Source organism: Anolis carolinensis, chromosome 3 (genome assembly GCF_035594765.1).
Source record: "Anolis carolinensis isolate JA03-04 chromosome 3, rAnoCar3.1.pri, whole genome shotgun sequence".
Classification (NCBI taxonomy): Eukaryota; Metazoa; Chordata; class Lepidosauria; order Squamata; family Dactyloidae; genus Anolis; species Anolis carolinensis.
The window spans coordinates 31,534,235-31,547,874 of record NC_085843.1 but is presented as its reverse complement, the minus strand read 5'-3'; the positions used below and the strand labels follow the sequence as shown (position 1 = coordinate 31,547,874).

General features: G+C 38.9%; 1 protein-coding gene across 2 annotated transcripts in view; it reads left to right on the top strand.

The window, feature by feature from the left end:
* The first annotated feature begins 4,214 nt into the window (after positions 1 to 4,214).
* flt3 (fms related receptor tyrosine kinase 3) overlaps positions 4,215 to 13,640 on the top strand; it is a 78,660-nt gene continuing 69,234 nt past the window's right edge. For both annotated transcript variants that reach the window (XM_008107945.3, XM_008107947.3), the window contains exon 1: positions 4,215 to 4,405. In XM_008107945.3, coding sequence (XP_008106152.2) covers positions 4,354 to 4,405 — 52 coding nt within the window. In that variant the 5' untranslated portion in view covers positions 4,215 to 4,353. The remainder of the gene's footprint in view (positions 4,406 to 13,640) is intronic.

Genomic DNA, 13,640 nt, shown 5'->3' with positions numbered 1-13,640 from the left:
ACTGTATCAGCTCCCACATCCAAACTAGAATGTCCATCTGGCGCCTGGAGATCAGACCTTGACTGCTGTAAGGAATGTGATTCAAAATGCCTGCTTGCAACCATTCTGTCTCTGGTCCCAGAATCCACTGGGACAAACTCTGGCTGCACCTCAGGCTCTGGCTGCATCTCAGGCCCAAAACCAGATTCCTCTGGCAGGGCAGGTGCAGGGACAATCACTGGCTAAATGAGGCCAAACTCAGACTGGGCTACAACAATGACAAGGTGACAATCCATCAAAGGGGGCTGCATCTACAATGTACCATTAATGGGACTTGCAATTTGGTGGAGCCTCATTACTCTGACAGAGGGTAAAGAATTTGTAAAACTACAACTCCCATGATTCCATAGCATTGAGCCATGCCACTTTGCACCAACATTGCAAAGCACACAAAAAAGAATTTACTTTACAGTTTTCTCAATACCGAAAGGCAAGGAGCCAGATGAGGCGCTATTGGCTGGGACATCACTTGGGTTAGTATCACCTAATGCAGTAACTTGTGAACCTCCACCTGTAGCTAAAATACCTGAACATTGGACAAAACCATTTATTATATAAGTCTACACTACCAAAAACCACAGTGTGTGCTTGTAGCACAGTGCAGACAAAACCATAAGAATTGAAGCATCATAATTGGATAACCAAGACAACTGTGACTAGAGTCGTGACCTGCATTAAAAGGTTCAAAAGGTAAATAAGCATAATATTTTAACCCTGTAGGTATAGTGATACAGTATGTGTAAGATGGGCTTACAGAGAAATATATTCAGGTTAATCTACAACATGACTCCTCTACCTGTGGAACTGGTACCTGCGATTTCATCAACCCACATCCTGGAGAATATATAAACTGGAAATATTCTATATCCTCCAGGCAATTCTATGCTATACTTGCATTGAATGTTTCCAGGAACCAGCCTCCCTCTCATGGTGTCATCTAGCGAGATTTGCACCCTCCTAATGAGAACTACGTGAAGGGCTTACTGAAGTCAGGGGTGTAGCTCTGGGAGGGCAAAATGCCCTCCACAATGAGAATTGTGGTCCACTAAATGAAATTTCCTTCAGTCTTGACATTTTTATGACATGACTTAATGTTTACCTTCCAGCAGAGGTTGCACATAGAGCTGAACTGGAAAACCTAGAGATGTCAAAAGAAGACATTTTAATAAAATCTGCAAAAATCAAACCTGAAAATGTGAAGGGATAACCATATAAGGCAATTTTCTGCATAACTACTGGAGCTTGAAAAATTACTGGTTAAACCGGCTGGGGAGTCCTCAAAGTTTTAATCTACAAAATGTTTTTCCCAAGCCCTTAAAATACAGAGAGGGAAATCTTTCCTCTACTAATGGATAGTAACAGAGGAGCCAGACAGCAAAACATCCACTTAAGGCAGGGGGCAGGCGAAATGCAACCTTCAGAATCTGTACAGGCAATCCCCAAGTTACAAACAGCCAACTTACAAACGAAGTGAGAGAAATCTACCCCAGGAAGGAAAATTCACTCCTGAAATAGTTATCATGAGGGGAAAAAAAGCTTCCTCACTGATCCTGGTTTCTGCAACAAGCCAAATTTTTCAATATCCGATGATCACAGGGACAAAAAGTGAGGTGAAATTTTCTGAACAGGGGACAGACAGCAAAACAAACACCATGGGGGTGTTAATCCTTTCTTATGCTAACCAAAGCTAATTTACATATATATTTGTCTGGAGCTACACTTTAAGATGTACCTGTTCTGACTTACATACAAGTTTAACATGAGAACAAAACTACAGAACCCATCGTATTCGTAACCTGGGGACGGCCTGTATTTGTGAACCTGACTTTTTTGGCCCACGACCCTCCCCCTCGAAAGTGAATAGTCTCTGGAAGTCCCCGGAAACAAATAACCGGGTCACACTCTTTCCACACACAAATGCATTGTTTATCATTTAAACAAATAGCTGGTTATCAAAACCAGAATTTCCAGCTTCTAGCTGGTTTGTTGGCTTTTGCCTTTGGGTCACTTGGAGGATCTCAGAGAAAGAAAAATTCCCTCTGGTGCCACATTTGCTTTGTTGTGGTTGTTATGTGCTTTTAAGTCATTTCTGACTTACAGCAAAGCTAAACTAAACCTATCACAAGGTTTTCTGCATCTGAGAATGTGAGTTTCCAGAGTCTAGCAGGGAATTGACTCTGGTCTCCAGAGTTGTAGTTCAGCAGTCAAGTCACTACACCACACCGACTCTATCCATGACTAAAGTAAACATGTGTTTTCCATCTGTGTTATCCTGTTCCTTACAGTCGCAAAAATAAAAAATCTAGCAGATTTGAACCAACCCAGAAAGTGAAGTGTTCGCCTCTCTATAATTACAACATTCAGTTGTTTTACAGCTGTTTCTTAGAAGCCTATATTTATCATCAAAGTTGGTCATTCTAAGAAACAGATAACATTAAACATTGGGGTCTGAGCTTTCTTGGTTTTCTTTCCTTCCTTTTTTACTTCTCTTTCATATCCTATTTAGAATGTATGCCAGAGACGCTTTTTGTTATTCATCTATACACTGCCTTAGGCTCCTTTCTACTTAAAGGATGAAGCTAACGCTATAAACAAACAAGCAAAACACACAGCTACACACATACTACTTCTATGATGCTAGTATTAATATACATCCCTCACCGCTCATTGTAGGAACAGTCAATGGATCTATGTCAGTAGGTCAATGAATTCATACCAAGGTTTATTCCAGACTTTAAAGGAGCCAGACAAGACCCTATTCATAATCACACTAGAGCATTAATCCACTTTACATGCAGTTTCTACCCCCTGTAGAATTCTGTGGTTTGTAGTTTGGTGAGGCTCAGGAACTGTCAAGCGGAGCTATTTAAAGCCCCCTTCTTAAAGTGAATTTAAAGTGGATCCACTTTAAAGTGGGCCGGGCTGTGGCGCAGCTGTTGAGCAGCTGCCTTAAATCACTCTGACCATGAGGTCATGAGTTCGAGGCCAGCCCGTGGCGGGGTGAGCACCCGTCAATTAAAAAATAAAAAATAGCCCCTGCTCGTTGCTGACCTAGCAACCCGAAAGATAGTTGCATCTATCAAGTAGGAGATAAGGTACCACTTATAAAGTGGGGAGGCAAGATTAACTAATTTACGACCTGGAATGAGGAAGTGCCGTCAGTGTGGATGATGAAGCAGCTGCTCCCCCCTGTGGCCAGAATCGAACATCCCCTCAGGAGAAGGTTAACTTGCCTCTGCGTGTGTCTCTCAGTCTCTGTTTGATGTGTTTATGGGCATTGAATGTTTGCCCTATGTGTGTTATAATGTGATTCGCCCTGAGTCCCCTTCGGGGTGAGAAGGGCGGAATATAAATACTGTAAATAAATAAATAAATAATAGTGTAATGAAGTTGCCTGAACCTATTTGGAAATAGGGCTCAGCACCATTGCAATCTGGAATAAAACCCAGGACAAACTCACTGCACCCCTGATCTGAAAATTAAAGAAATAAAAGATTTGTGAAGAAGAAATGGTACTCTCACAATCCACCACAAAGACTCATATATGGTTTGGCATGTTCTGTGCTCTAAGGAAAAAAAAAATCATATTTTACGCTTTTAATCTTTAGATAGAAAATGGTGTAGATTACATATCTAACTATAAGTGCTTTAGATTAGTTTTCCAGATATTTAAGATTTCCATCTTGGGAGAAAACACCCTAACAATGTTGATACCCTGTGAATGAGTCACTGTTAAACAGAATGTAAAAGGTTACTTTTTTGGTTACTGGAAGAGGATGTTTTCTATTGGAAGCAATCCCATCACCAATGCACCAGGAAACCCCTTCTCCAGACGCCTTTTTACTTAATTTCTTCTTATATCTATGTCTGTGACTTCAATCATTACTAGAAAAAAGTCACTAAAAGGCAAGGTGAGACTAAATTTTTACAAAACAAATTTGGAAACAGTGCCTGTAGATGTTGTCTCATATAATCTGGGATCAGATCCTGGGACAGAGGGCAGTGTAGATCCAGCCTGAGATTCTGGGTTCTATACATACTTTGAAGAAAGGGGTGGGGAATCCTTTGTGGATCTTGTCCAGATAATGGTGAAAGAGCCACTGGGTGGTGCTGTAAATGTGGCAAATAATCATTGTTGTAGTCAAAAATGTAATTTCTCCAAGCCTCTTGTTATGAGGCGCACAGAAGCAGCAAGAAATCTCACGCCTTCTGTGGTCTAAAGCCAACTGCTAGTGACAAACCACCAAGACCAACAGATCTTGAGCCTTGTAAACAGAAGATTTAACCAGGCAAGGAGGTCTTATACCTGCAACAATGATAAAAGTACAGCTCATAAGCACCCTAATTTACAAGTGTCAACTACTTGGTGAGTATAACTATTAACTTTGGTAGTGCCAGAATTAATGCTGCATCCACTTGGTCTCTTCTGATTCTAACTGTCATTTCTCTTTTCCAAACTCTTGTCTATATGGTTCCCTTCTCCCCTCCTAGCATCCTAAGATCTGCAATATTTTCTCAAAGTTAGGAATTTTTTCTTAGATCCCGTATTGGATTATTTGAGTTCCATATTGGGGGGAAAAAGAATGTACATAGAATTAATTAATAGTTCCTACTAGAGTAGAGCCATGACATAAGTGCTGACTTGTCATTCAGGAATTGGGTCTACTCTAGTTGGGATGAAAAACTAAATGCAAGTCATTGTTTCGAAAGTTCGGCTAGTGAATGCTATGATTTTGAGTTGTGAAGAGTCCCCTTTGGAGGTGGAGGGCAATACATGCCTAATCATACTTAGACGCTGGAAGTTGATTAATACTGTCAGCTGTTGCGAAATGCTGTGAAAGAAACAAAGGCAGCTCTGTCCAATGGAAAATGAACTTGGATGTTCTTTCAGGTAGTCTGCTATACGTTGCTATTTCTTTGAGGTTGAAAGTGCTGATCCATCATAAGTGTTGAAATAAGATTCAGCTGTCAGTCCAGTTGATTTATGTCGGTCTAATGGACTGAGTATATCCTATCCCCATACTGTGAAATGTCGTGGTTGCTGTGAGGCTAGTTCTAGGTAAATAAGGCTTTCTCAAAGCTTGGCAAATTTACTTTTTGCTGGACTACTCCTTTCAGAATGCAAGACATACTGGGAGTTGTAATCCAACAAAATAAACTTTTCAGATTCTGCTTCCTATCTTCTTCATATTCTGTGATGCTTTCCTTCTCCAGGTATTGTTTCTCCCTCACTATTTTTCATTCATGTGTTTCCATTTCTTGCCCTTTGCGCCCAATGATGAGGGAAAAAATCCAGAGGTCTTCTAGTTTAAAGAATGCTTAAAGATTGTCAGTGGATATAAAAGGGTAATGGCTTTTGCTTGATCAGCTTTGTTTGGCATAAACATTTGGGAAACTGTAGCTGCAGTTAGGTTTTAGGTAAATTTTATTAAGTATGCAAATTGTTAATGAAACAACAATTAGTAGACTGTCATCAAATGAATTATATGTATGTATATATGTGTGTGTGTGTGTGTGTGTGTGTGTGTGTGTGTGTATGTATACACACACACATACACACACCATCTGTAGGAGGGGGGGAAATGAGAGAGGAGAGAGATACTTTTAATTATATCTTTGTGTTTCTTTGGATGATGCGTCACTAATAATGTTAAATGCTTATTTTATCTTCATTTATTTATTTATTTATTTATTTATTTGCAGCATTTATATTCCGCCCTTCTCACCCCGAAGGGGACTCAGGGCGGATCACATTACACATATAGGCAAACATTCAATGCCTTTTAACATAGAACAAAGACAAACAAACATAGGCTCCGAGGGGCCTCGAACTCATGACCTCCTGGTCAGAGTGATTCATTGCAGTTAATTGCAGCTGGCTTGCTCTCCCGCCTGCGCCACAGCCCGGGTCATAATTTTGTACAATACTTTAAAATATTTTCCTTTCAAAATGATAATATTATAATTATAATAAATCTTTATTTGTATCCTGCTTTTCTCCCTCGTGGGACCCAAAGCGGGCTACAACATATTAAAATCATGTAAATGACAATCCAGATATATTGATAAAAAGTATAAAACATTATAAAATAAACAATTTAAAAGACTAATAATATACATTCACATTCTTGTGGCATTGGGTCAGATTATATTGCACATCTTAATTTGCAAGACCCAAGGAGGGCAGCTGATGATTGGAGGTCTCTCTTTGTAAGGTCACAATAAGGCAAAGTCAGCTTGATGGCAAACAACAACAGCAACAAAATATATTATTTTATCAATTTTTATAGATTGCTCAGAAAATTTCAAAGCATGCTTACAATTGAAAAGAGCAGCAATACATGCAAGTCACAAAATACAATGATATAGCTAGTAAGTCTGGAGGACCCAGGGAAAATGGCAAAAAGAAGTTAACGTCTTAACATGCATCTGAGAATATTTTTTTAACCAATGTTCTGTTTAACTGTGCGAGATAATGGCCATATCTTTCATGTGTATCACCATCAAACTTATAAAAATTCCAGATAAGAGTGACGAATTTGAGAACCGCCACATGTTGCTGAATTACAGGTGTTGTTATCCCTTTCAGCTGGCCATTCAGAGTGAGAGTGATGGGAACAGGAAGATACAGAAATAATTACAGGTTTCTTACTCTTAAATGGGGAAACCATTGCTTCATAGAGCTTTCATTGACCTCTATAGAGGGATTATAATGTCATAGATCAGAGGTCCCCAAACTTTTTAAGCTGAGGGCCGGTCCACAATCCTTCAGACTGTTGAGGGACCGAATTATCATTTTAAAAAAATACAAACAAATTCCAATGCACACTGCACATGTCTTATTTGTAGTACAAAAACAACAACAACAACAACAACAACAACAACGAAAGAACAATACAATATTTAAAAATAAAAACAATTTTAGCCAACATACATTCATCAGGATTTCAATGGGAAGTGTGGGCCTGCTTCTGACAAATGAGATAGTCCAGTTAATTAGGATGGTTGTTGTTGTTGTTGTTGGTGTTGTGTGCCTTCAAGTCATTACGGACTTTGGGCGAGCCTAAGTCTAAAATTTATTTATTTATTATTTATTTGCTACATTTATTTACTACATTTGTATCACACCCTTCTCACCCCAAAGGGGACTCAGAGCAGCTTACAAATTATATGTATATACAATATATTATATTATTAGCATATCACAATATAAGCATTATATATTACTATACTGAACTATACACTATACTGTAATATTATTAGTAACATGTAATATATAATATATAATTAATATTATTATATGGTATTATTATTAGTGTTCTATTGTATTACATTATAATATTATTATCAATATTATATGTATATACAATATATTATATTATAAAACTGTGGGCGGGGGCCAGGTAAATGACCTTGGAGGGCCGCATCTGGCCCCCGGGCCTTAGTTTGGGGACCCCTGTCATAGATGTTATTATAGCCAAGGACAAGGGCTGTTGATCTCAAATCCTTTAATTTAGCTTTTGAACTTTCTTCTTGATCCTGCCTGAAGGCAAGGAACTTAGCTGCAAGCACCATTACCTCCATTTGTGCCAGTACATTTGCCTGAGAACACATCAATGTGCTGCTGGTATAACATCATGATTTGTTCCAACTTTAGCAATGGGAATAGCCTAACATGATCCTTTTTCACTGTGATAGTGCTTCATTGCTTTAAAGGGTGGTGGACTTTACATCTTTGGAAGTTTCCAAACAGTGGTTGAATGAACACCTTTTAAAAATGCTCTGGTTGTGTTTTACTGCACAGCAGAGGGTTGGATTAGAGGTGTTTCCTTATTCCTTTCCACTCTATGATATGGAGTCATGGGTGTTGCAGTTTATAACTTCTTTAGCCTTCTCTGCCAGAGTGCTGGTTACTCACCAAACTACAAATCCCAGAATCCCATAATATTGAGCCATGGCAGTTAAAGTTGTATCAAACTGCATACTAATGGATAGTAATGGAGGAGCCACATAGCAAAGCATTCACTTAAGGCGTGGGGCGGGGGAGTGGGGGCAGGCAAAATGCAACCCTCAAAATCTGTACAGGTAGTCCCTGAGTTACAAACATCTGACTTACAAATGACTCACAGTTACAAATGGAGGTGACACAAGATGTGAAAAAATCGACCCCTTGGAAGGGAAATTATCTCCTGAGTTATCATGGGGAAAAAGTGTGTCAGCTGAAACTTTATCATCAATCCTTGTTTCCACAACAAGTAATTTTTTTCAAAATCCAATTATCACAGGACAGAAAGTGAGGTGAAATCTTCTGAACAGGGGCACAGGCAACAAAACAAATGCCACAGCTGTGTTAACCCTTCCCTATGCCATCCAAAATACAGACTCTCTCTCTCTCTCTCTCTCTCTCTCTCTCTCTCTCTCTCTCTCTCTCTCTCTCTCTCTCTCTCTTTCTCTCTCTCTCTCTCCCTCCCTCCCTCCCTCCAGATATATATATATATATATATATATATATATATATATATATATATATATATGGCTGGAGTTACACTGAAAAAAGTACCTGTTCTGACTTACATACAAAGTCAACTTAAGAACAAACCAACAGAACCTATCTTGTTTGTAACTTGGAGACTGCCCATTCAGTGGTTTATCTACAGATATTTTTAGAACAATTTAAAATGGACAAAATCTATATGTAGTTATAATGGATAAACCTGAACTTGAAACTGTTCTAGACTCTGGAGATGACCACTTAATTGCTACCCTGTTTCCCCTAAAATAAGACATCCCCAGAAAATAAGACCTAGTACAGGTTTTGCTGAATTGCTAAATATAAGGCCTCCCCCGAAAGTAAGACCTAGTAAAGTTTTTGTTTGAAAGCATGCCCGCCGAACAGAACACAAGAGCATGCAGGATCGGTACCATAAAGTGTTGTACATGGAAATATTGGTAGTAACAAGAAATTCTTGATAGGATTCACAGTTTGTCTGGTTATGCTGGTTTATGATGACAACTACTGTACAGTATATAATAAATGTTCATTTTTTTGTTCAATAATAAATGCCAATTCTTCTTCATGGAAAAATAAGACATCCCCTGAAAATAAGACCTAGAGCATGTTTGGGAGCAAAAATTAATATAAGACACTGTCTTATTTTCGGGGAAACACGGTAAGTTGTATAAACTGTTGTTAAAATATGAAATGGAGGGAGAAAGTGTGAAAGACTGTGGAAAATGGTCTGAACAAAGAGTTTTAAATTTACACTGAGTAGTGACTTGAAAGAAAATTTTAATAAGATGATGTACAGATGGTACCTGACAATGGAAAAATTGCTAAAATGTACAAAAATAGTTCTAGTAATTGTTAAAAATGTGGAGAAATCGTGGGCACCTTTTATCATACGTGGTGGTTGTGCAAAAGGGCTCAGATACACTGGGCACAAGTACATACAGTTTTAAAAGAAATGGTTACAATTAAATTTGAAATGAAACGGGGAGGCTGCCATTTTGCCCTTCCTCTCTGGCTTCAAAAAGTCATTGATTTTCCACTTGAGTGAATGGCATTTAAATAGGTACTGGGTACCAGTGGTTCTCAACCTTTGGGTCCCCAGGTGTTTTGGCCTACAGCTCCCAGAAATGCCAGCCAGTTTACCAGCTGCTAGGATTTCTGGAAGTTGAAGTCCAAAACATCTGGGGACTCACAAGTTGAGAACTACTGTGTTAGATGATCAACTCAAAAATGTGGAAGGATATCGTTATATATGACAATGGCAGCAAGAATGATCTGTGCTCAAAGATGGAAAGACTCAACAATTCTGAAACAATGAAAATAAGAGAATTTGTTGAAATGGATAAACTTACTATGTTGATTATGGAGAAATCCCTAACTTAGGAGTTGATATAGAGAAGTGAAAACTGGCCATACATGCAAGCAAGCTAATGAATGTATGATTTCAATGTATCGGAGAGCCTTAGCACTATGACATTAGTGTCACTGGTAATTTTGGAAAATAAGTGGCAATTTTTCTGGAATCCAAGTCTAGCTTTGAAACTGTAGACCTCAGCAGGATGATTGCCTTATTCAAAGCCTGTAAAATATAACACAACATGTTTAGGCACTGAGTAGATGCCAGAAATACTAAATTTGAAACAGTCCAGGGACAGAGGCAAGTACAATCCTGACTATGCATACCTTTGCAAGGCAAGCAAAGTTGTTGTATGAAGTTAATTCAAACTGGGATTAGGTAGTATGATACATAGTAGGCTTGAGCGATCCATGAAAAAATTGATTCTAAACTCGTTTCAAAAGTAGGGGGTGCTAGCGTTTCATTTCTGATGTCATTTCCGAATTTTGCCCTCAAAAATTTTCGAAATTTAATGAAAATTCGTTAGTTTCAAAAGTAATTCGTTAATGGTGGACGCGCATGCACAGTAGCAAAAAAAACAGCATGAGGGGAGACTTTACAGGACTCTCTCGCCCTCATTTTTTGAGCTATCTTCTTCAAACTTGGTACAGTGGTAGAACACATTTAACACTGATAGCTCACCAAAATTCGGAACATTTCCCTTATCCTCTGATTTATGGCGAATTTTCATAGATTTTATAATAAACCATTTTTTAATAATTGCAGAAATCTGTTCCTGGTTTGAAAGTCTTATTTCCTGTTTCATTGGGTTGTCTTTACTGTGAAAGTCATTGTTCTACTTCAGAAACTTTGTTTTTGTGGCTGAAACTTTGTTAAATTGGTGGACCAAACCATAATATGTTCCATCCATGTCGCTTGCACAAAGTTCAGGCAGTGTCATAGATTTTGCCATGTTTCTATGACAGAACCAATTAGGAAATGACATTTATCACCCAGGAACAGAAATCATAGTACACAATCAAATCATTCCTGACAGATGGCCATCAGCCTCTGAATAAGGAAATCAGTTCCTGGTTTGAAAGTGCTATTTCCTGTTTCATTGGCATTTCTGGGCTGAGAGTGTGTGACTTGCCCAAGTGGGTGGCTGAGTGGGGAATCAAGCCACAATTGGAGTCCAAAATTCAAACCTCTCCCTCCCTCCTTCTCTCTAAACTTCTCATACCTTCTAAGAATTCACATACTGTATGAAAGTTTGGTCAAGATGGTCAGCGGAGGGCAACTAAAATGATCTAGGGTCTGGAGAACAAGCCCTATGAAGAACTGGGCATGTTTAGCCTGCAGAAAAGAAGGCTGATGTATAAATATGTGAGGGGAAGTCATAGACAGGAGGGAGCAAGCTTGTTTTCTGCTGCCCTGCAGACTAGGACACGGAACAATGGCTTCAAACTACAGGAAAGGAGATTTCACCTGAACATTAGGAAGAACTTCCTCACTGTGAGCTGTTCAGCTGTGGAACTCTCTCCCCCGGGCTGTGGTGGAGGCTCCTTCTTTGGAGGCTTTTAAGCAGAGGCTGGATGGCCATCTGTTGGGAGGGATTGGATGGTGTCTTCCTGCCTGGCAGAAGGGGTTGGGCTGGATGGCCCACGAGGTCTCTTCCAACTCTACTGTTCAATGACTCTATGATTCTAAGTGAGGACAAAAGGGGGTGGGGAATGTTAAGAGGAGAGAGGGCCTGGAACACCTGGGAATTGTAGTTTTAAAGTGGGCATAGTACTATTGGAGAAAAGTTTGCTTCAGCCCAATGCTTTTATAAATGGTCAAAATTCAGAGGCTTCGTTCTCCTGCATTTTGAAAGCTATTATGATGAAATTTGCCAGAATGGAAACAAAAATTAACCACTCTTTGCCTATCAAGTTTCATAATGTTTGACCCATCCACTGATTTTTGGGGATTTTTGAAGCAACATTTTTTAAAAAATGTTAGCAGATCGATGGCCACGCCTCCCTGACCCTCTTCCTTCCACTTTGATTGGCTTGCTAAGGCTTTTGGGAAATGGAGTTTTTTGTTGGTAATGGCGACTTGCTTCATTTCCACTTAAAAGAATGGTCAAAATTCAGAGGCTTCGTTCTCCTGCATTTTGAAAGCTATTATGATGAAATTTTCCAGAATGGAAGCAAAAATTAACCACTCTTTGCCTATCAAGTTTCATAATGTTTGACCCATCCACTGATTTTTGGGGATTTTTGAAGCAACATTTTTTAAAAATGCTAGCAGATCGATGGCCACGCCTCTCCCTCCCTCTCTCTTCCGCTCTGATTGGCTGAGAGGCATGCCAACATGGTACTTTTTTATTCAAATTCGTAATATTTGTAAGGCAATGAGCAGATGTTTCAAATATCAATTCAAAAGTACTTTCGAAATGAATTTTTAACGAATTTAACGAACTAACGAAAAATTTGCATGGCATTGAGCCACGGTAGGTAAAGTGGTGTCAAGTTGCATTAATTCTACAATGCATCCCCACATTGGAATCCCATTCAGTAGTCTGTTGGTGCAACAGACAGATGTTATTTATGGTCTTATTTTAGAGACATGAGTTTTTCCTCTATGATGGTACTGAAAAGATGAGTCAACTGGTCAAAGGTCCTTTCATTTTGAAGGGGAAATCAATGAGGTACTGTAATGACAAACAGTATCATTTCTTGTTATTGCTGGAATGGCATACATTGTTGGGACACTGTAGAGTTGCGTTTTCAGTTCTCTGCTGCACGAGAGTCTCACCCTCCTTCCAACAGATAATGTATCTAAGGTATGATCTAGCATGCAACTGACGTCAAAAACTAAGCAACGGAAATTGCTGCTTCATATTCTTGAGGACATCCAGGGAATCAGGACATCATTTCTTATTCTTGCCCAGGTTAAACAATACATGGACCTCCTGATTAAAATTTTACATCACATTAAATTTTATTTGTGGTTTTATGTAAGAGCTTGTATGTGCCCATTAAAACAAGGATCTTACTGTAATTAGTTGAAAGGAGTTATGTTTTATGGGATACATGTGTTGTACGTTTAATTTTGTTCTTCTCTTTTGAAATGATTTTAAGTATTTTAACTTTTAATGGTCTTTTGATATGGTAACTTGTTGAATTATGTTTTAGTTTTTACTTATGAGGTTTGAGGTTTTCTCCTTTCAGTAATTTTGTAATCTACCTTGAGCCTCATAATGGAAAAGCATTTGTATATACCATACGTGAAATAATATTTTAAACGAATTTTAAACAGTCATGAAATGGCGATGCCCAGGATTACATAGTATAGAGTCTAGACTAGGCATGGGCCAACTTCAGCCCTTGGGGTGTTTTGGACTACTGGCTGTTAGGAATTGTGGGAGTTGAAGTCCAAAATACCTGATTGGCTGAAGTTTGCCCGTGCCTGGTCTAGACCAAGACAATTCAAGTAGGATCAAAGTGCTGTGTAGTGTGAAAGGACCATTTGTGGGGAACTGAATCATTTGCAGCATCATTCCCATAACATGGCTAGGGGGCAAGGAGTATGGATGAGATACATACGCTAAGCTTGGAAAAATCATTGAATCCTCATAGGGATATATGAAACCATAAGCCAGAAAAACAACTCTTCAATTCTGGTAATGTGTTATATTTGGGGCCGCTCTTGAAGATTACCTATAAACTTTCCCTAGCACTGAATATAGTGGTTAGCATTATAGCCAAT